The sequence below is a fragment of the Varroa jacobsoni genome, unplaced genomic scaffold, assembly GCF_002532875.2.
Source record: "Varroa jacobsoni isolate VJ856 unplaced genomic scaffold, vjacob_1.0 scaffold_860, whole genome shotgun sequence".
Taxonomy (NCBI): Eukaryota; Metazoa; Arthropoda; class Arachnida; order Mesostigmata; family Varroidae; genus Varroa; species Varroa jacobsoni.
The window spans coordinates 58,600-82,945 of NW_019213762.1; the positions used below are offsets into that span (position 1 = coordinate 58,600).

General features: G+C 40.2%; 2 protein-coding genes across 4 annotated transcripts in view; one reads left to right on the forward strand and one right to left on the reverse strand.

Annotated features, from left to right (window-relative positions):
• The window catches only part of smash (smallish), a 66,790-nt gene extending 55,354 nt beyond the window's left edge, over positions 1-11,436 (reverse strand). For 2 of the 3 annotated variants that reach the window (XM_022840401.2, XM_022840400.2), the window contains exon 1: positions 10,592-11,436. The gene's annotated coding sequence lies outside the window, so the exon portion shown is untranslated. The remainder of the gene's footprint in view (positions 1-10,591) is intronic. The other variant, XM_022840403.2, reaches the window with a different exon arrangement.
• Positions 11,437-11,808: 372 nt separating this feature from the next.
• On the forward strand, positions 11,809-17,444 carry LOC111264469 (uncharacterized). The gene is made up of 6 exons (XM_022840407.2): positions 11,809-12,473; positions 13,689-13,783; positions 14,149-14,299; positions 14,769-14,969; positions 15,235-15,773; positions 16,109-17,444. Exons 1-6 carry the CDS (start codon positions 12,415-12,417, stop codon positions 16,300-16,302), a joined length of 1,239 nt encoding a protein of 412 aa, XP_022696142.1. The 5' UTR covers positions 11,809-12,414; the 3' UTR covers positions 16,303-17,444.
• Positions 17,445-24,346: the final 6,902 nt, after the last annotated feature.

Here is a 24,346-nt window from a genome sequence, read left to right on the forward strand (position 1 = left end):
TTTAACGATTTTTTATCTCGGACTTATTGTGCACAACAATTTAAAGCCGTGCTTCCAGTAGAAAGGATTGGGATATTTATTAGACCGACAATCCAGTGTATGCGTCTCCTAGTCAGCTTAGAACAGTTCGTTGTTCGTGTACCCATTTTTATCTTCTCATCCTTTACAACAAGAGTTCCGATCAGAAATTTCAAATTTGAGTGTAGGGCGCACTCATAGAATGTCTTCATTAAAGCAGCACGCAAAAGAAAAGTTTGCTTTTATAATGTTTTTAGTGTGTCTGACAACTGGCCTTAATAACACAGCTAAAACTGTCAACTGTTCACGTTATACTAAGGAAAAAAACGTGTACTATTAGCATTGTTTGCCAAAGAGATAGGTGCATCGATTGCGGGAATTGTTTGTTCAGTCTTGGGAATATACGTGCTTACACGTTCGTTCGACATATGAATTACTGACGTCACGTTTTATTTCACGTGAAGACGAACACGTAAGACAATCACGCGGCAAAAAGTAATTCCCACAACATTTTCAATTAGTACCTTACTTCAATCAGATGCGGTATCGGTCCCTTGAGCTTCAGCGAATACACGAACGGATCGACAGAGCCTGACCATCCTAACGACGTTTAACGTCAGTAAAAATAAGTATAGTTTGACATTTCTCATTTTTGGCGACCAAGGGGTTCTGGGTTTAATCCCTAGCTATGATTCAACATTTTTTTTTAATTCGGGTCACCACACAGTCACGTTTGTGTATTCAACCCATACCAAAACTATGATCGGAAGAGAAATGCATTCGGTCGAGTCCCGATAACCCGATAGTTATTCTAGTGCTTGCTAAGTGTAACAGCCCTAAGAGGCAGCTATCCATTTTTGCGCTCGCTGAACGATTAAAGCGTATCTATCTGTCTACAATGCTAACAGTCACAAAACTAGTATGACAATAATTATGGCCATTGAAGCGTTGCTACGGTAACCCCACGCGCTGTCAGAATGAAGGTCGACTTCAACGTTCTCAGCGTTCGATCGTGCCGGGTACATGTACTAACCGTGAGAAGCATTGATAACTATTGCTATTGTTGTTACATTTACCTGTGCAGCAAATGAAAGGGACTCTCGCTTTAATGCATGGACACACACACACACACACACACACATACCTACAAAGAGGCACTAATACAATATAAAAATCAAGGTTATAGTATAAATATATTGTTGTCTTGACATTTTCAGCGCATTTGACGATAACAGTTTTGCGCATTTACAGAGACCTTTCATATTTCTTGTATGGCTTCAGACAGCAGCTTGAAGGCGAGATCATACAGATAAACAAATGTCAATGTTTACTATACTTCCTAAGCATAAGTTTAAATTAATGTTATAAACCTAATTATAGAGGTTAACAAGGGCTAAAGTTAGTGATGTAAAGTTTTTAGCGCCAATTTGTAGATAGACAGAGATCGGTAAACATATATATGCTGTCCGCTGTTCTATTTATCTGTTCTGTTATTATTCTGCGCTTGCTTTAGAACCTTAAGCTTTAGGCTTTATTTTTAACCTTCAAAGCACAAAGCAGGCAAATATTACCATGACCTAATGGCGCGATTTTACACTGATAAAAAGAATAAATCAAAGTGTCTCACAGGGAAAAAATCACAATTTTGTACGGAAATAAGTCTGTGTCGCCTGTATATCTTAGCAGATTTATCCGTAACGCAATCGACGACTGACCGCCTTTTAGCGTAACGTATGGGCGCCTCAACGACAACAGTGAGATCTCTGAGCAGTCGTAGAATTTAATGTGTAGTTAAGTTTCCCAAGTGTTCTTTGAGACCAACAGCTCTGGCGCAAATAATCCTATAATATATAATATATAATATAACAAATAATATAATAATAATAATAAAAATTAACAGAACGCATCTGCTGTATCTACGTTTATCCAATAGAAAAAGAGAGCTATTATTTAGTGGTGTGGCACAGGCCCAAGGATTATCTCCGTTGGCTCAACAATAAATATTTTCCAGGCTTGCATGCGTAGTAATAATCATTTTTCTTCACTAACGAATATGTAGTCATTAACGTGTCAAAGTTGTTTACAGAAGGCAAAAAAATTAGGTCAAAAAAATGTTTGCACGACATCACGGTCATCACACTGCCGTGCTCAAAGCGCTAATGTAAAGAGGGACGTCGTATCTACTTGTCCATCATAGTTCCTCATACATAGTCTTATGTACGGCGTACCATACAAGATGCACAGCTCACGAGTCCACAACGTGTTGTAGTACCCGTCCTCGTCAGTCGCACTTCAAATACACAGTATATCTCGTTCTAGTACACGTCTAGAGAATATTGCGCCTATACTCCAGGGAAAAATCACCACCAACGTCAGACGAAGAAAAGTAGGCGGAGGCGGAAATGGGGATTCAAGGAGACAAATGACGAGAGAAGATTCGATGAAATACTATCTATTACTGACGATACTTCCAGCATTATACCACATACATAAGTTCGTACTCTCCAAATATTTTTAAACAGTAGATCGCACACACTATTGGTGAGGTATTAAAAGACGTTCGCGTTACAGGATATTTGGCAAAAGGCGGAAAAGGGAAGCCTTGTCGTCTGCGGCAACAGCCACCGCCATTCCGTCCGTTCACTGGTCCGTGGATTCGTCGCCGACGTCGTGCCTGTTGCTGCTATTGCATCTGTAGTGCATCAGCGATAACAACAACAATATCGTTGGCGCACGACACTGCCATACGAGAGATGTCCAAGACATGAGAGAAGAAACGGGAGGTTTCAAGCGTCATTTAATCATTCTTAATAGTAATAATCGAGTCAGCAGGCGTCATGGCGGGAAGCCAAATATCAACCAGCAACAACGGCAAAATCAAGTACAAGTTGTCGATACCGGCGAAGGTCACTAATATCTTGCGGCACCATCTTACCATAATACCTGACAGAGCAGTTCTGGAGCAAGCGACCAATACGGTGTTACACAGTCCCGTGCGAGCACTAGATTACACTGATTCTGGTCACCAGCGGTTGATCGGTCACAGCATACACAGCCGATTACCTGACCACATAGATCATAGACACACCTAAACAAGTTCGCCAAAAGTCAGCCAGCCGCTACCCCTTCTCGTATATTTAAAAATATATATTTCGTGTAAATACACATTGATTATAAAGAATCGTCCGATACATATATCTCTATGTTTGCACATAGCTTGGCCGTCTTCTAATGGTCGTGACTGTCTAAGGTAACTCACTGAAACGCCATAAAAATATCACTGCTAGTAATAGTATCATACGCATAACATCGGATACAAACAGCATATATATAATATATATATATATATGTAATTCTTGCTGAATCAAATTTTCTTGTTTGACTACGAAAAAAAAAAAAAAAGAGGGCCTTGCATAAAAAGAATCAGCCCCCAAGACCCGATCCGTACATTTTTTATTGTCTATCTTTGAATACGATCAACCCCATGAAATCGCATAAGTTCTCTGTTAAGCTACTGTTAAAGGCTTAAAATGTGACGAAACATAAAGCTTTACGTGCATGCGTACAAACATTGGATTGTACGTACACGAGCATTTTGACTAGTGCAAAATTTCACAATCTGTTATGTACTTGAGTGGCAAAGCAGGCCTTACTTGCATAATAAATTATTACTATTCAGCACGAAATTATTAACACAGACATATATGTACCTAAAGACTCTTTCATCTCCGAGTACGTATTGATTTCACAAACAAATTGTAATACAGCTGATATACGTTAGCGAAGGTACACACACAGAGATACCCAAACAAACACAAAATGTTCGTCCTGTACCGTACTGTTATATAATTAAAACTTGTTTTTTTCTTAGTTTTTATCTTTTTTTTTCCAGTAAGCTTTTTTTGGGGCAAGTTTGAGTAAATGCTACTCTGTTCACGTTTCAGCAGAAATGAGACATAACTAGCACCACCAACGCGTTGATTTTTGTTTCATATCTGGATTGATTGGCACAAACAAATATGTCAGTCGCGATTCCGAGAGGATCCAGAGGTTTACGGGCGACACATAGGTGGCCAATACTACAATAACGAACATGTCTTACTAGCCTGTACCCGTCCACTGACTCGTCTGACCAGTTCAGAGGCTCATGACGATAACGTTATAAATTATCGTGACTCCGATGGTAGTAAAATGTATACGTTGTGATAGCAATATATATATATATATATATATATATATATATATATATATATATCTATGTTCAACTTTCTCCCATGCTTAGCGTTTTTCCTAAATCACAGCGGCGAAACACGGAAGAAATACTGGCCTTCCATTGTGCCGTCTTCTACTAGCGCCGTTACGGTTTCTTCCTATGTGTGCATAGTTGAACCGCGAGCCAACTCGATCTATAATCAGTCCAATACTTTCCGTAGCCATGTCTTTTTTGCCGGAAATATACATCTTTCACTAGATTCTTATGGTAGTACGTTTCAGTGAGACGTTTACCGTCAGCAGGAGCGCCGGTACAGCTGACACGCACCAAGTGAGCGAATCACGACAAAGATCTGATACGTAGCATCTCTTTTCGTTCGCTTCATTAACAAACACAACTGGACGCGTTGCCACGTACCGTATCCCGGACCTCGCCCCACTAAAATGGGACAGATATGCTGTGCGAAATACGAATTTCCTAAACGGGCTTCAGTGTCGAATAATGTACTAGCAATAATTAAGATATTTTTAGAAGTCTATCTGCTGCGAATATTGCATATCGTTGGATATTTATGACCCTCATTCGTTCGTCGCCATCACAGACCCTACCTAGGAGGCTGATGCAACAAACAGCACAAAAAACTTAGCCAGAATTCCAGTCTGACAGGATTTTCAAATGTGTCATGCATAGCTAGCTTGAAATGCACTGACCATTTAGTGGGGAGGAGGAGGAAAACAAAAACAGAGAAAGGCGGAGTCATTCATGTTCCCTACGACGCAAGTGATGCAAGATAGCCGGAAACGCTTTTGTTAACCGCCTATTTCATTGGCGGCCTTTAAGTATGTCACCTTCTCTAATGCCTTCAGTCGCATAGACGTTTAAAGCTGTGTAGCCGAGCCGTGTAGTTAATTCAAAGATAGAACCAAAGTTTAAGCTATAAAAACAATTGGACTTTAGATTCTCTATCTAACAATGTATCTTTGCGAACAATGAAGCCGGACACATCATTTCCTATTTTTATACGAATGACTAAAATCATTCTAATAATACTGAGCGATGTAATTGCCGACTGCACTTCATAGACTCACGGTGTATTACAACCGGCGTTTTATCTTGCCGCACAGAATGCTTTATAATTGCGAAACTATAGCTTTGTCTAGATCGTGATGAGATGTGAGCACTTATATTATGGCATAGACGGCGCGAAACGGTCCGGTCAGAGATCAATCGGCAGACTCAACATTCCACATTTACTAGTCGTTATTTCGTACTGTTCGAGATGCACTTGTCCGATTCCGCAGCTCCACAGCCTTCGGCTTAATTTTCCCATGCCTCGCCCGTCCAAGTGTACCCTCCCGTAACACAGTGACAGTAGTTCTATCCTCAATCGACGTTCTTGAAGGGATTGATACGTAGGTGATCTATCTGACTCGTGATACCAGACTCATGTCTGGTAGCTTAGATATATCTAGTTTCCAGTTCGCCTACCCTCCTTTTCTTCCATTATGACCGCTACCATCACTACCCCGTCTTCTCGTTGTTGTCCGTCGACTTCCTTATACCTCTACTTCTGGTGACCGCCGCCATCAACTGCAATTGTTACCCTCTTTCTTATATATAGTCTTCATATCGTTTCAACAAGACTTGTGTTTGACTCGTGTGAAACTCTACTCAAATTATACCAAAATCTCAACTAAGCTTCGCTATACATTTATCTTCAAGAAGACAATGGACACACTTTTTGTTAGAGTGCTAAATAACAGCGAATCAGCTTGAATAACAAGCCTAAAAAAATGGTAAGTAAAACCTGTCGAACATAGATGTTGCTACAGAAAATTCATGAAGTGTTGATCAGCTGCTATAGCTAAGATTACGATTCACCATATCTGAAATGTGACGGTCTTTGAAACCGCCCTAGAACAAGTATGATAACAAGGCCTTCTCGGTAATTTGAAGATTAGAGCAAAGCGTAATCAGTTAGCTCCATAAATAACGAAGTCAACTAAAGGGAAAGACAGGTCTTCATCGCAGCCCAGTATGAAAGTAACGATAATGTAGAGGCGGCCGATTAGCTCGTCAATTGCTCCTAGCTTCGTAACGTCTAACATGCACACATGAGTTTTACTGCACGTAGCATACATACGTGAGTTCAAAACTGGAAGGGATCACACAGCGGATACAGTACGGTAGCTTTTCTAGTAAGTGAATGAAACAAAGCGCAAATAGGATAGCTAGACATTATCAAAGCGTTCTGTCATGTTTGAATTGTACTATTGTTACATTCAGCACCCCGAATTATTTTTCGCCTGGCTCTAGCAAGTGAACAAATGAGTATATATCAAGAGAAAGCGGCAGCAAAGAAAGGTGATGCCGCATGTAACGGGTCACGAAAAGCGTGACCGTGTCTTTCCTCCAATCTGACGTTGAAAAGTTCAGATTCACTTAATTCACCCACAAGTTATTCAACCATCCATAAAACAAATGGATATCATATGTTTATATGCAATAGAGAGGGGACAGGGCAATTAATTTCATTCGCTTTCTTTTTTTTTTTTAGTTATTGAATTCAATTCCTCGCTAGATCGTTGCAAGATGGACTACATGTTTTGCGGATATATGTCCGCAATGGCAGCAGTAAGGCTTTGCTTGCCACAGTCAAAAGACGGCTATGCCATTCAAAAATGGGTGGTAACAGGTATTACTGGGTTGCGTGTCAGCGCTGCTTTCCAACCACTTCGAAATCCGCTACTGCGAGAGTACTGTAACCTCGAAAATTTGGGCCTTTGCCAGTCGAACTCAAGGCCAGTGATGGTAAGAGCTTAGCAAAGAATGATCGATATTTGAAATCGTCCACTTCGTTAGCGTTTAGCCATTTGGACATTTCTTTGCCATTCCATTCTATCCAGCATTCAGCGTTGTCTAACGATACTGATTGTTTCCTACACGTAACGCATATATATATATATGTTGCATTTATATGGTTGGCTAGAAAGCCATTACAGGTTGCTTGGGGGATTTTGACATGGCATTTGGATCACTAACGTGCGCCGGCCAACGATGCCTTGCTTTTAAATGTATTCAATTAGACTGAATGGAATCGCATCAGCTGCACCCATTACCATACATTAGAACGATGATCCGTATTACAAAATAAATGCTATTGTACAATTCGCCTTGTAGGCCATACACATCGTTAGATCATTAGTGAAGAAGCTATTTCAGCCGTAATGCTGGCCGTCCTTTTGTCTTTTCCTGAAAATGGTTAGAAAAATGCTCCTAGAATGAACCGTCTAACATACGATATAAATGTCTGCAAAATAACTCTGCCTTACGAAGGCCTACATCTTTAGATTATATCTAGCTCACCGGTGGATCTATACGGTCGTTTTACAACGGTTACCTTGAAACATTTACATTACAATTTTTCCTCCTAAAAATGCTAAAAGCTCATTGGCGTAAACGAGCTTCACCGCTTCCATTATATATTTGTCTATGTATCGCGGACGATATTGTTAAGATCGTAATCATCAAGTCTTTCCACTTTTTTTCGAAGCGCACTTTTTCCTAATCGTTGTTTCTGTATGTTGTTTTTTTTTATTTCATAAGCCAAGATTAAAACGCGCTTCTCTATCGTTAGCCCTATCTTCGTCCGCCAGCTAACTGCTTCCACCCCCTGGCTAGCGAGCAAAGACAACATTAACGACGACGACGACGACAACTCTAACAAGCTATTTCGTCTTCCTTCATCGCTGCTGCTGCTGCTGCTGCACTTGATGATGGTGGTGGTGGTGGTGGTGGTGGTGGTGGTGGTGGTGATGTTGTTCAGAACGAATGCAACGAGACCCCACTACTCGAATCGAAGGAGCGAAATAGCGAGATCTTAGAGGCCGGGTAGCTCACAGCGTCAACGAACTACAGTCGATAGCGTTCAACCCGTAGCCACGCTCACAGCGCGGCGACTATTGGCGACCTACCCAGCGCCAAAAAGTGTAAACGTCGCTCGGGACGGGAGCTGGCCAAGCAGCTGAACTGAACTGGGGACCGACCCAGCGGCCGAGCGGGCGACCAGCAGAAGCAACAGGCTGCTTATGCTGCCGCTAGCAGCATTGGTGTTAAATGACTGCGAACGGACTCTTCCATTCGGCAAGGCGAGGAGCTCACCAGTCCAGTAGATCGCCGCTAGCACTGGCGGCTCAACCCCAGAAGGTGCCACCAAATCAGAAATGGGAGACGACGCAGTCTTACACAGAGACAAACAAACAAGCCGGCGACAGACAGCGTCGGGAAAGCGAAGACACGCCAATGGGGAAGTAGTTACGATCCAAGAACGACAACCAAAAAACGAATCGGAGGTAAAAAAATTCTAAGAGTTTAGGCTGGAGGAACGCGATTGGCCTACGATTGTTCTTTGAGAGTTGTGACGATCCAGTAACAACCAGCAAAGTGCGCTAGAAGCGATATGATAGACATTGAATAGTATTATTAATGTGACTATCAATGGTTTAGCTAGACTGACCCGCCCTTATTGACCCGATTATAGCTGCTGTTATTCACTTTTTTGAGATTCAATCTCATAACAGGTACGTCCTTTCATGGCAAAAATCGGTATTTCCAGTCATCACGGGTCGTTGTTTATCGGCAGGCCATAGTATATCAATTCGTAACAAACTCCAAGCTGAATTGGATAAGCTAACTATTTGCATAGTCGAAGCAACGAGCATAGAGGCATTGAGTTTTTCGCGCTAGCCATTTTTTTTCTAGGCCAATCACTATTTTGACAGCGAAGCATGGAAATACGCTGTCTATTCGCTATATAACAGTCATAGCACAAACGCTTAAAAATAGCCGGCTGATTACGATGCTGCACTAAATTAACTTTACACTGCACGACAGAACCCGACGCGTGTCCTTAACGCAGCGCCTATGGCCAGGTCGAACCCTGAATAAATACAATAGCTACCTATTGTGGTCATCAGTCGTTTCGCGCGCTACAGATACCTATACTACGATATAGCGATTGCTTTTCAATTGCAGCGCAATACGTCTACGGGGTACAGCCAGCCGAAATAAGGTTGACACCGATCCGCCGGGACGTTCGGACCGCTGCACGCAATGAGGATGCATTGATGAGGGTGGCACTAGTAGTTATATTAGTCGCTCACGAATAATTTAATGAAGAATAGCATTAACGTAATTTACAACAAACGTGTCGTACGTATTTACGTGCCGAGCAGCAAAACCGCACGCGAATCGGTCGTAAGAGCCGTGTACAGCCCTGCAGGTAATGATATATTATACATAGAAGTGATTATTATGGCAAGAAATAAAAGCAACAAATGACAGCACTGTAGTGTTGGTATCGTACTCCGCCCACCCACTAGAAGGGTAGAAATAAGCAGTGTCAATTCAACGCAACGTTTTCTAAAAGCAGAAAGGAAACGTTTTAGAGATAAATCGCTTCGACTATTACTCTTATGTCTGCAATCATCGCCATAAATAATATCATCAGCAGGACAGTATCGCCATCGTCTATGAAAAGTAGTTATATGAATAGTTCATCTTCTTCGATCGTTTTGTCGGCCACGGCCTCATGGAGGCAACACCCATTCAAGAGAATCCTTGCCAGGCGTTAATTCCGCCCGTCGCCCTTCCTAAACCTGTCATCTGTTTCAGACTCTCACACAAGGGTCCCAGGCAGAGTAAACAACCGAACGGAATTTTGCAAAAAAAAACAGACCCCTCCTTCGTCACCCCACCCCAACTTAACGTTCGCAACTCTCAAACGCTTCACCAAGACTAGCGCGGCTACAGCCTAAGCAGTTGCAATTCAATTCCGCACGTTTAGTATCGACATTGCCACAAACAGCATTTCCAGTGACTGACTGCTGCCATCCAACATCGCCGACAGCTGTCCTTCAAATGCGCTTGTCTATTTTATTCGAAACGTAACCAAATCGTTGCGTACGTCAAATAGACCAGGCAACGAAACAAGAGCCTCCTGTCGCTTTCTATCCGTTATTGTGGCCAGTACTATTACTGCTGCATCATTAAATCCAAGAAGCTCATGCATACAGAGCCCTTTGACGAACCTAAACGGGCGACCGCCATGTTCGTAACAATGTATGGCTTTAATAGTTATTAGAAGTCCTTCTTAAAGGAATTATGCTAATCACAAACAACTTTGCGTTTCGATTAGCCACTGCGACTGTTGTTGTGCTGGCCAGTAAAACTAACAAAGTTATCTGCTATCTAACTTAACGTTTATTTTCATTGCATACCGTAACACCCGCAGAGTTACTAACTTGACATCACTACATTTCTGTTCAATCCCAATCCACTAGTCTGAGCGGAGTCACCAACCTGATGCTGAATGAATGTCGTTGGCCTCCTGGACTCTCGTGTGGCCTTTGCAGTGCCTGCAGCGAAGCAAGTAGTAGTTCGTTTGCGATCACGAACGTAACTATATCTTTCTATCTTTCGATAGAAATGCAATTTAGAAGTATATTCACAAGCTTCAATCGGCAGATCCTCGTCTTCCTTATGCTTGACAAGTTGTCCTAAGTGCGATGTGTACACACTAGCTGTAAATTTATATAGTTATCCTCTTGGAATACAACAATTATACATAAAGGTTCAATATAGGCTCTGTGTCGATAAGTTGCATCCACGAGCACGTTCTCACACACTTTTTTCTTCCGTTTCGGTGTCCTTTAACGACGCTTACCGGGTTAACGTGACACTGACAGTTCTCTTTCTATCTCTCGGTGCATCGATTTGCTTAAGCCATTACGGTCTGGAGCTGCGCGTGTGCAAATTATATGAATGATTGCATATCGACAGTCGCACACTATACGATGACGATGTGGTTTCAAATTTGCCGTTGTTACAAAACTCTCTTTAATTTTCCTTCGTCAATAACCGTGAAGCTGTGAGAGGACAAACTTTGTTCGTTCGACACTGCTACAAATCTTTCACCAGCCATCAAAAAGCATCACCAACGAACTGCTACAACTGAAGATCGGGCTTCGCCGCCACTATCGGCTGCCCTCTCCTACGCGTTAGCCTCCTCGCCATAAGAGCTCCGCTATTACCAGCCGTACGGCTGCACTATGTACGATAATTCCATAACTATACGCGCTCAGGACCTCGACGACGACAACGACGATGAAGAAGAAGGAGATCTGCACGACAAGCACACTGGCCCACTATGATAACAACAAAGCGATGCATCAACTGGGTGAGCCGGCGAGAGCGGCGAACCATGAACAGAGCGGGTCCCTTCTTCTTCCAGCTGCCAACAACAAACGGAGCGACGAAGACGGGTTTCTGCGCGCCAAAAAATTAAATTTGCCTGACGCCCTCTCCCGTTATCCCTTTCCATCGAATCTTTCTCATCATAACGGCCTTCTCAACAAGTCAACACAAGGAAGGATGAATGCATCGGTTGTTTATACGCAATGCTATTGCCTCGCTTACAATCGAAAAGCTTCCTAAGCTTCAGTTAAATTAAAAAAAAGCTGTGAAATGATCTACCAGTAAATAAAATTACCAGTTAAAATGCATGTTAATGCATCGGAGCATTTCCACATCCGGATATAGACTGACAGTCACGGCTGTCCAGCTGAGCTCCAGCCCACCCGTAGTTACCTGCACCGCTCCCGGTTATCCTTACGCTGCCGTAACTTAAAGGCCTACCACAAAAAAGCATGCAGGCAGTGTTTTGGCTCTGCCCGGCCGGAGAGAAGGGCTTCGTGTGTCCCTCAATCGACGGCGCAGACGAATCTCTAAGCAAGTTTCTATTCTTCTCTGTGTTGTTGTAATGTGGTACTCATCCCTCGTAGCTTCAGTATCTTTGAAAAAATAATAATATAATAATAATAATTATAGCTTTAATGCTGAGTATAGTGTTGATTAGATCAGTGGTGCTCTGCTTTAGTCAGCGAAGACGTTAGTGCGAGTGGAACGTCGACGACGGTCAAACAAGAGCGACTGTTTGTGTTGGCATTTGCTTCCACCGTTGACAGAAACAGAAATTAATTTTAAAAGAAACTGCGCACGAATTGTTACGGCTTGCGCTACGTTGCTTAGCTCTTTCTGGCATTCATAAAGAGAATCATCACAGTGAGTTTGTGGCGTTGCTCATCACAAGGCAGTGATCACCTTGGGATTCAGTCGCAGCCGACATGGTTGCCATACCGAAAATAGTGCTCAAATCTCAGACTCGAATGACCCTGAATGAAAGGTACGAGGATGGGCATAACGACATTTGATAGATGAGAAATAAAAATTGTGAGTGAATGCAGTCAGCCGGTGTCAGCGCTCAAGTTAGTGTCGCCGCCCGCTGCATCGAACCAGTACTGGCGTCGTCTGCCGTTGTCGACGAGTGCACTTTCTATAGCGAATCATTTATTATGTTCATTGTATCAGTTTACTATATTTCTTACGCTTGTGGTGCATTATAGCTCTATTACGTTCTTATAGTTCGTCAACAAAGCTGTCGTTAATTACTGACGCTAACACGATGTTCAGATTGTATACGATACTTTATCGGGTAGTCCTTCGTAGTGGATTACTCTTTTTGTTCATCTGCTATAGGAAGCGCAGTGTATAATATTACATGGTCGTATCGAAGTCTCTAACCTAGCCAAGCGCTATTCTGTATGCGTACTTTTTTTTTTATATATATTACAAAATTTAACTAAGTTTGGCGAATGAGTACGTCTCTCGTTTGGATAGAACAAATCGTCTTTTCCAAGAGATAAGTTCAGTAATATGTGGTTATCATTTATTTTTTATCGATTTTCTTCATTTTGCTATGGATTTATTACATAGCGTCCTAGCAACGATCAAGTTCGGGCTGTTGACCCATTGCAATGTAGCTGGGTCGTTCTTATTGTATTAAATTAAATAGAGCATACTGTTTTATCTTTGAAATGTATCAAATAAAACACATGGTGAGCTATAAAAAATTGCATTGTTAATCGGCCATTCCAGTTATTTTGAAAGCGCATGTGATCTATTCAGTTGAAATAGAGATAATATATGATATAAGAGAGATAACAAATGGTCTAACCGCATTGTAATAGAAACAAGTATACTTAGTTGTAAAAGGCAAAAAAAACTAATAATCTAGTCATAAATGCAGGATTGTCTTAAACCTAGCTTCGTTTATAGCAAGCGTGTTTTTGCCACCTTGCACTTATTAAGGGACGATGTACATTTCTGTCACCATTGTAAACACATACTTTAACACGGAATAAACAAAAAAAAAAACGTGTACGATGAGGTCGTAACAAAAGATGAATGCATTTAACTTTTTGTTCACACTTTCAATACTCTACCCCAGCCTTGTTAAGGAGCCACAAGAAATCCTAATTGACGAACTTATTTTCTTGAAAAAATCCTTTCCCTTTTATATCATTATCTATTTTTGTATAATTTGTCGTTTTTGATTCAGGTTCACCCAGTACAGTGAGCAGCAGCATGCGCGTGTTCAAATGTTGAGGAATGATCTTCATACACGAATTACAGAGGACGCCATTCGCAGAAACGGTAAGTTTATAATATTTACACCTGTGCATTTACTAGCGTTCAGTACGTTGCACAAAAAAGTCATCACTATACACTCACAATAAGCTTACATAGGGTATGATTTACTTCATTTTATATTGTGGCGTGTTACGTTTGTAGGCTGTAGAATTCGTGTTGAGTTTAAATTATCTTGGACTTTGCTGGGAAATTAGTTCAGATTTTAGTTTATCATTAGAGTCATAGTTGTAGGTGCGATACGTACGCATTGTTTCATTAAGTTTTCCTTCAAAATCAATTATTACACCCTATATATGTTTGGTCTACGGAATCAGTTTTATATAAAAATGTCAATCTGTTCCATTTTTTACTTCCACTGTAAACATTAGGAGGTGCGGACACTGCAGAATTATCTCGAAAATTGGACAACCTACAAAGAGTCATTGAAAGTCAAATTAGGCGAAAATCACCATCTCCGCAACCACCTAGAAGAAGCAATAGGTACTCTCCAGAACCTCACAGAATGGCTCCTACTTATGGGTAAGCTGCTATGTATAACAGTAGATATAATCGTACACTATAGCATTCTATAGTATAATGTAAATATCAAAGCTATGTAGAAACAAACGAATCTAATTAAATATTAGACTGATTTTCGAGCCGACAACAATTGCAACGTCTCTCCAATTTATATTGGATATTTGGACCCTAAATAGATTTTAATCTACACCTTTAATGTAGGATGAACATGTTATCTTTAAGATATAAAGATTGAACGTAGGTGACGTCTAGCTAGTAGGCTTTACTCTTGTGTAAAAGCCATTGCTTCGGAAAAATGACAGAAATACTCTTTGGCATACTATTGTGCAGACACAGCTTTTTTAAGTACGTCTCTTTTGAGTGTTCCGCGCTTGTATAAGCGGCCTGACGGTTTTCTGCTTGAATCAATTGATGTTATATCAAAGCACGATATTTATAAAATGCAACACGATTACAATTACAATTTCAGGCGATGTAGCGAAGGATACGGAGAGAGTATGATTGTGCCCGACTATCGTGCGTTACTGTATCATGGAGGATCGGGCGGTTCTGGGGGCGGAAGTAATGGTGGAAGAAGTGGAAGCGGAAGTTCGTGGCGAGAGTACAGTGGAGGAGCACAGGGTGGCCGTAAAAGTCGATATGATCTCACATATGGTGACGTCATTCAAGGGTTAGTTCTTGTCAAATTAGGCTTTATGCATGCACCCGGAAGAGTTTACATCGATGTAAATATTTAAACTATTCTATTGAATGAATTGACAGTTTTTGGCCGATCATATGACTCAACAAAGTTCTATATTTTTGATATCGAAATACAGTTAGTTGCATGGATCCGCTATATTTAAAACAAATCTAACATAATTTTTCATAAGGTTTAAATATAGTAATTTTTGTTTAGTATGTTAGGCTTAACTGTGATATTTTGGCTCTGACAGCGGTCATCGAGACTATGATGCGCCTTCATCATCTTCGTTATATGCCGATACACTGGATCGAGTACCCGTAACACGTCGACTAGATAGTCATACCAACCCGAAGCGTGAATATCGAGATTACTGGCCAAGTACGAGACCACGCGGAGACTATAGAGGTTACAGTGGAAGGCATGGCGGTTATGGAGGAAGGTCTCGTGCAGGTACTAGCCCTCGAACATATGCTGATCAGAGAGGCAGGAGCGGAGCTCGAGATAATAGCAAACGGAAATACGATAATCCTTTAATGAGAGACTCATCTGGTTCAGAAAATGACAATAATGATGATGATGATGAGTGGGTTGACCAAGATGTGTTTAAAAAGCGGCAAAGCGGTGGTATCAAGAGTCGCCTCGGAGTCCGAAGCAGACCACCATTTAAGAACAGCGGAGGCGGTTATAATTTCGCTGGATTTGGAAATTTATTCGTGAAACGAGCCAGGGGAGGTGGTCGCGGTGGACGGGGATTTAACAGGGGAGGAGGAGGAGGCGCAGGACCAGGAGGTGAGTTTTTTTCTTTCATAAGCTCTTTTTTCCCTTAAAAAAAAATAAACATAGATAACAAAAATTATTTTTCCTACTCCACTTGGGCTTTTTACATTCTAATAATAGCTCTTTTTGTGCCCGCATAATCCATTAGCTCCTGTAACGTAAACTGATATAGCACTCTAAGGAAAGCCATATCGAAGTTAGTAATACACAAATACTCCATAATTTGTATGAAATTAAATGGAACGAAAATGGTGAATAAGTTAGGAAAGCAACACAGTTTTGTGAAGGAAACATTTTTCTGCTAGTTTGATGTCTTTTACGTGATATTAGTAACGACATTATTTTAGGTACTAATCGTCCACAACGGTCGCGATCCTTTACGCGTCCAATGACACGCAACAGTGGAGGTGGCGCGGTGGCACGTTCGAGGTCGCAAGGTCGACCTGCGATTACTAAGGAGGATCTCGACAAAGAATTGGATGAATATCATCGTAAAAAGGGGCTTACTGATGAGGCTACCACGATGCAGGTTGACTCCTGAATAGAAAAGGCAAAACAAATTTGTCGGCAAAGCGCAATGTCAATCTCGACTCTGTTGTCGCGATGTATTTAAACAATATACACCTTTTATCAGAATATAATGAATATTTCCATATAATAAATCTCTACAGATATATTCAGGTATAACCTACGTCACCAAGCCGTTTAGATCTGGAGAAACTCCGCTTTGAGGCATTCTGCTCTTCTTTAGCGAAAAATATTCTTCTGAAAAGAAACGTTTATAAAAATTAGGCTCAAACTAGCTTGAACGTGTTTTATTAGATCTCGAATCGCTTTGTAAGAGTTCAGTATATATTCATATCTGCTAGCTGAACATAGCGGTAGGCGGCACTGTAATTTAAGAATATAGAATAAGCAATGACTAAATAGTGTTTGTGAGTGGATGTGAAAGGGTGCGGTCGATAATTTATTGTATTAAAAAATTTATTGAGTGAATGTTAGCTGGAGAAAAAGCCTCGTTCGTTCATTGAATCGCGACTTCGTAGAATTCAGAATCCAGTTTGTCAAACAACTTATAAAAGAACTTAACCGAACGCTACGCATAGTACATGAAAGGGGTGAACATCTGGCACCTGCAACCCTATGCTGACCTTTTTACGAAAAATACGTTTGTACCTTGATAACAAATGATGATGACTAGTAAAAAAAAATAAGCTATATCTTTATAGAGCACAACGACGGCAACCCTTTCGTGGTAGGATACGTAGGTTTTTCCCTTCGTGGAATTAAATGTCAGAAACTATTTTGCTTGATTAAACTTAGCCGTGTAACTCGGTTGTTGAAGAAGTTTTCACTGATGAGTGACTCATGCGTTCAGACTGTTATCGAAAAATCCCCGGTCATATAAAAAAAATATTAACGGACCTGCAGTATCAGGTTGATTATAGGTAATCCGTAACAACATATATTATAATTTACCTTGTAACTGATATGGATCATTTAAATGACTACTATTGTAAGTGGGTTTTGCTTGATTAAGCGATACAGCATTAGTAGTTGTGTATTCACAATAGTGAATTCACTTTGTATATGAAAGACAAGAGACCGGCCAATGATTGTCATGAAAGAAATGCTGGGTTAAGTGTATACTGAAATAAATGTGTATATACAGATTTCACTAGCTGTGGCTTTGTGTTAATATTAGGCTCAATGTTACGTAAAGATGTTCAGTGTTAATCGAAAACTATTCCCGCAAAATGCTAGTCCTATTGCTTGCTTGCTTGATCATGCGAACTATTACTGACTCATCGTTACGAAGATTTCCAAGTTGCTGGACAAAATTAAGTTTTGATTGTTAAACGACTTTTCTCCGAAAAGGCCCGTTATCTATTGTATAGATTGTTCTAATGGAGAAAATATCTTTTTACCTAGGACGAACAAGGTTCTATTTACGTGCTCTCACCTTCCTATAACCTGACCTGGGCTAATTGGCTCTAAAGCTTGCGGGAACTGCCCAAACGAGCATTGCACATATATGAAAGGCATAATAGCATAGCAAACTATGTTTTTGTCAAGGCCTGGCGATTCGATTATTATCGTCCATGGGGCGCCAATATAGCCAATTGTATTTCTTAACGCGACCATTCAAGTGAAACTCTGACTCTGTAAAATGATCGTTCATTATATGAATTTTTGTCGTACAACTTTCCGCCGAACGCAGTTAGATCAACTATTCTACTAACTTCTATATTGTAGAAGGAAATTACGAGTCCTTAGCTATTCGATTGGCACCAAGACAGAGGTTCTTTTTCATATATTTTCAAAGCGTTTTGCCTAGAACAAATTCACTGGGCATATTGGAGCATTTTGTATACACACCTTATGCTATAGTTTGTAGGTGACCTATTATTATTTTTTTTTAAAAGCACATAGAAAGCATGTAGAAAATCCATGAACAGTGCTGTACAAAATATTCTAACATGTGGCACAAACGCCATTCTGAGTTGAAACACGACTCAGCTTTCAATGCGGAACTGTTGTCTTTCTTATCTCTTTATGTTTTTCCGAGAACACAGACAACAGCTCAGTGGAAAATTTTTGGTTAAGCTTGTGTTTTTTAGAATAAGTAGCTTTATCAATTCGTAGCTCCATGGATTACCTGCTGGACCAATTAAAGCTCAAAGAGAATCAGTTGACTAAAAGTAAACGGCGCTAAAAATATGTTAGTCCTTAGGTCCAGTATTTTTTTCCTTTTGTGTACTCGGCGTTACGATGATAGAGCTGTGGTCTTTTCAGCCTGTTTCAACAGTATCTTCTGAAGTACAAAACACTTATTGTTGGTGTCCGCTAGAGACTATTACATGTTTCTAAATGTTTGCTCACACCGATATTTGGTATAGCACCTAAGTTTGGCGATGAACCCGTACGGATTTCACCAAAAGTTCGTAGAGATGCCAGCGTTGTCAGGTCGTTTATAAGGCGTTTAAATCTGAGTGAATTCAGTCCTCAAAAAGATGCTTGCTGAAGCTGATGTCAATGTAGCCTCGGATGTAAGATAAGGGATATTTTACAAGGCACCTGTCTCTCCTGAAGTACAGCAGTTGTTCATTTATGAAGCAACTTGTGTGCGGCTGTTGTAAGAATAAAACAGCATCGCTCTATGAGCATTGATCTAGTCATTCTAAGGGATCTAAGCTACTCTTGATTTCTGAATCTCAGTTTCCAAAAATATAAGCCACCGTCTCTAGTCAATTTCGTATACACTTTAAAACTCGATTGCAAAGCTCGTCTACTTTGCTAGTTGCTATGATTAATTCAAAGCGGTGACATAATATTCAGCGTGGATATTCGCGGAAAACTTCCTTAAATGCCAATTGAGGAAGAATTTAACTGTGATATATACATATCTCACTTAATTCTACTGAAAGCGTACACTTTTCCCCAGATATATAATATTTGCAGTTTTTCTAATTCCCAAGTCTGGGTTGTTGACGCAGTCGATCTTGTAATTCATCTAAATACCTCGAGAGAGAGAGAGAGAGAGAGAGAGAGAGAGCCATACAATCTATTTTTTTTATATTTACTAGTTAATACGGTATCTAGAGGCTTCTTTTAGAACCGGCTTCTTCGGTTCTAGAAGTGTAAAGATATGAGTTCCTGGCAAAGGTTATCGCACCTACTGTCTCTGCTCATCTTTTTTTTCGAAATGCTCTTGTTTCTCAAGCGTCAACGGAATCTGTTCAATAGAACAGTAATCCGAAATCGATTTCATTCGATAGCTTGCCTCAAAAAGAACTATTACGGCCTTTTCTTTCTATAGTTGATACCTTTCGACTTGATTTGTTTTCTTTTAGCCTCAATTTGACCTTTGTTGGTAGATATACTTTATATTATCACGCTTCTTTTTGTAATTTCCCAGTCAAATACGAGATAAATAAGAAACGCCTAGTTAGTATGTAGATACTGTATTTGTATGTAGATACATGCTTTGGCCCCTGCATTTCTTGATCTGCAACGTAGCACGCACAAATATATCTGCATTTGATTATTATTCTCGGTGTTGTTCTTGTTTTGTTAATATAGGAATACACATAAACCCCAAGAATGATTCAAGCACTGATGTTGCTTGTGGAGCCTTTAAAGGCATTCGATAATATATCTTTATTTTTTCTTGAAACCTCTGATGGCAGTCCAACTGAAAAATGCATTATGAATAAATAGAAGAAATATCATATAGTGTCGTATACGGACATCTTTCATCTTTGCATTGAAGCATGTAGGTATTCTGGTCCGCTAATTCGCCAAAATTTCCCTCAGTAGCACCATTAGCAAACTGGTGCCTATTATGGGATCTCCGATAGTTTTTAAGCCCATTTTTTTTAATTTTAGCTCCCCGCATTTTCACGCCTACACAAGTTACTTTACACTGTACACGATATAGGAAAAAGTCGTTGCCAGCTTTCATCTGAGGAAACTTCCTCCACTTTGATTATACATCAATTCAGACGGATCATTCGAATATTAAATCTACTGGAGTAGAATATAAAAATGAAAGCGACTGCGTGCAATGGTATACACATCGCGACCATTAGCAAATACGTTTTGTGGCAGATTTTATTTATATATGTATTAATTCTACCTGCGGTTTATTCGTAACTTTTTATTCTTGTTGTGTCAAGAATTTCTCTTTCTGTATATATACCCTCCCCCTCTTTTTCTAACCATGTGTGAAGCGGTGTTTTACGCGACTCGCCTTTAAGCCGCTAGTGTTTGCTTGCCATTAACATTTTTTCTTTCTGTTTCTCTAGCCCTTTCCCTCCCGGGGCGGATCTACTCGGCAGGATGCCGACAATCATAACGGGGGTGTGCGACGGAGTACATCCAACTTACAGTTAACGGAAACGCCGTTTTTGTCGTTTCAACCCGACTCAATTTGCAGCAGCAGCAGCAGAAAGTGACTTTTCCCATTCTGCCATTAGCCAGAGTTTTTCGTTTGCTTTCCTCTAGCTCGCCACCCCTGCACGGTTCGAACTCTGCACAGGCTTCGTGCTCATTTTATGTTTTGCGTCTCACTACTCTACTATTTTTTCGTTCCAAGAAGCCCGTTACGTCTCTAACGTCGCCAATGTTCTTGCGGCTTGGATAGGCTTTTCTGTTGTTGTAGCACCCTTTAACCTCCCTGTCTCTCTCAATGTTGAAATGAAAACGGAAGGGACAAAAGGAAAAAGAGGATGAAGAGCACAAGATGCAGAGAGTAGGCGGGCCAGCAATGGCGCGGTTTTCACACCATTCGAGCACAAAACGAAAAAAAGATCTTCCTCTATCAGCGCTAGAGGTTTAAATGAGACAACGCTTCTGGAAACCACAGCAGCAGTGACATCGGTGCCACCAAATTCCTGAAATGACTTGGTCGCCTTGTTGCTGAGGGTGGAACTAAAATAACTTAAATTGGTCAAACTTTGAATGTTTAACGTTCGAACTAGATATAGAAAAAAATTACTGGGAACAGACTTGTGAATGACTTTTTCGAGCTAAATAATGACAGTAAACTGGCTCCCGCCTCAAAAGATTTAAAGAATTTAACACGGCCAATGTTAGTATTACAAGTTTTTTCTATCATAAGTGAGCAAGTTATCTGAACTCATTCATTTTACAGCCATAACATCAACAAGTTGCCCACATTGGAAATGTAATAGGAGTGAGTTTTACTGGATTTATCTAGAGTTTATCCAACGGTATTATGAAACGGTATGCCAATCATACAATCAACCATTAGCCTTGATAAGAACACCATCTGCTCTATTTTTATTTCCTTATTTTCCCTTTATTTTTTTTTATTTCCCTTATTATTATTACTATTATATGGTGATAATTTTTGCCAATGTTAGGATTTAAATCGATATTGTAGCATGCTTATTGGTTATGGCTACTGTGGTGACACACTCAAAGAGATGCGCGTTAGCCACCTAGACCATGCCCCTCTGCGATATTACTTTCGGTCTGAAGTTTCCTTTTCACCATATCTGTCTCGCCTGTTTGTTTGAAGAATCGTGCATTTCTAGCCGGCGAATGTTCTTGCTTTGTATTTTTTTTGTTCTTAAGAGTGGTTTGTATATATCTGCATGGCCGTTCATATAGCTTAGGATGCAATCGAAAGCCGCCCCATGACGGTCTCAGTTGCTGCGTGAAAGGCTGCAAGCCGTACCTGCAACTTCCTAGACAGCAGTGTCGTTTCGAGATTCGCGGTTTAATGCGTTGTTGCCTAAGGTCGGCACTCCACGTTATGATAGCCAACTTCGCGCCGATCTTTGTTACATCGCACGAGCGTCACTAACTGAAACATAAGCTAACAATCCTTGTCTGTTACGAAATTGATAATGGAAGAATTTGATACGATTTTATTCACTCTCGCAATCCTAGATCTTTCTAATAGTGCCGAAAAGCCAATCAGATCATTTCGAAACAATGCCTAGGTGCTTTCCGAGATCGATTCGACGGACTATATTTTGATAACAACAGTAGCAGCAGCAGTCATTAGGGTTTCATTTTGAGTACGCCTTTAACAGTAACGGTTACCTAGATGTTTTATCTTTTTCGTTATTCAAGTAAGAAAGGTTACGAATAACGACAGTCTACTGACGTGAGTCTTGAAGTAAGCATGGCCATATTAATCTACAACGAACTACGAGAGAATAATCCTTTTTCGCGAGTTAAATGATATCGTGAAAAACACGGGAAGGAATGAAGTAATTTTTGCGATGAAGAAATGAAGGCATTTATAAACAAAATATAACTTTCAGTTTCAATTACATTTCAACCTAGTATAAACATCTTAGTAGATAGCTGTTTATTCCACACGATAAAATGTGGCCTTTTGGATTGGCAAAGTAATAACGACCTCATCTAAGGAAATTAAGCCCGGATGCTGAATGGGTCGAAGACTACAAGGGCAAGTACGTTGTTTGTCACTGATTACGCGCGTTTCGCCTGTAAATTTAGCAATGGTATCATAGTAAATATAAATGGATGCTCTGCTCACGCTAAAGCCGATACAGCTCTTCCCAAAAAATTAATGAAGAACATCATCATTAAGCCTGATAACAATCTCTTCCATTAGGAGGCCTAATGTAGCGGCTCGAAGGAGGGGTTTGTTTTTCAGCCAGTAGATGCCAATACTTTTCAATAAAACGTGTAGGAACGTACGATTATGTTCACTAATATGCACCTTAGCATTAGTAGGGCACGCCGTTGGCAATCGTTATGCCCCTGATTTAGGTTTAGTGGAAATATTAGATACCTCTGACCTCTGACAATTGATGTGCACGACTTATGAAAAAAAAACTCAGAATAAGCCTCACCTCTTAAACCGAAATGGCGGTCTGAAACTTTAAAACGTTTACAAGTCGAATCGATTGATTTCGAATTGAATTTATTTGAATCCAACCTTTGCATAACACTACCATAGTGACATATACGATCCACGTCCACTCGGCTACCTCGATTCGTTTCTTCGTCGTCATTAGGTAAAGTCTCAAGGTTTATCCATATAAGTTCTCTGTTCTGTTCCTCTTGTATCTAAGTCGAAAAGCATAAGAGCGAGAACGAGCCTATATGTTGGTTCGATGATACACTTACGATAATTGCAGATTCTTCTGAATTGAAAATTCTATCATCTGATTTTAGCCAAGCCCTATGCAACCATATAGTCCCTTGTTAATCATTTTCATTTTAGTGTCATCAGCTTTGATGCACTATTTAGAATAACATTGTTTTAGTGTAATACCCTATCTGCAAAAAGCTGATATTCCTTTAATAAAAGAGAATAGTATATAAGATTCTAATTATAATTATTTTTTAATGCTTTTTTTAATTATTCCAGTATCGTATTTTTTTGTTTATATTTATATATATATATAAGACCAAATTTTGTCCTTTTTACGTACATGCCTATATGTGATTTACATGATGCCTTTATTTCTCAAAATTTCATAGTGCTTTATTATGTTGTTCTGATGAAATGATACATTCGCTTTTTTCCTCAACTTTCGAGAACATTTTCATATAAATATATAACATTTTATAATACTACTATTGCATTTCCTTGATCAAATCAACTGTTATGATCTTCTCTCTCTTCTGGGACGTTAGTATTTTCAGCAGTCTTTTATTGTCCTTGTTTTGACTTCTTTTCTTTTACGTCTTTTTTCCCCCTCTTTTTTTACGGCCTGCGTTTGTTTTTTAGTAGGTGTTCGTACTACATCCCTCTTTCTGTCCTTTCTTTTTCGACTCTTTCTTCGCTACATTAAATAAACGGGCGGTTATCTTTTCGGCGAACTGCACATGGGAAACTGGAAGAACAGTAGAAGGATGACAACGTAAGAATCTGAGGGGAACTGGTATAATCATAGATAGAGCCATAGGCAGATACACAAACGTTTGAGCGGCCATCTCAGCATAGCGCTGAGCAGCAGTAACAGCGAGCGTGAGCGACAGGAAATTGAGCGGCATATGGTTCTGACCTTTCTACGACCTCACTCCTTTCAACTTTCGCTTGTTTCCCGTTTTCATTATTGACCCCTTTTATT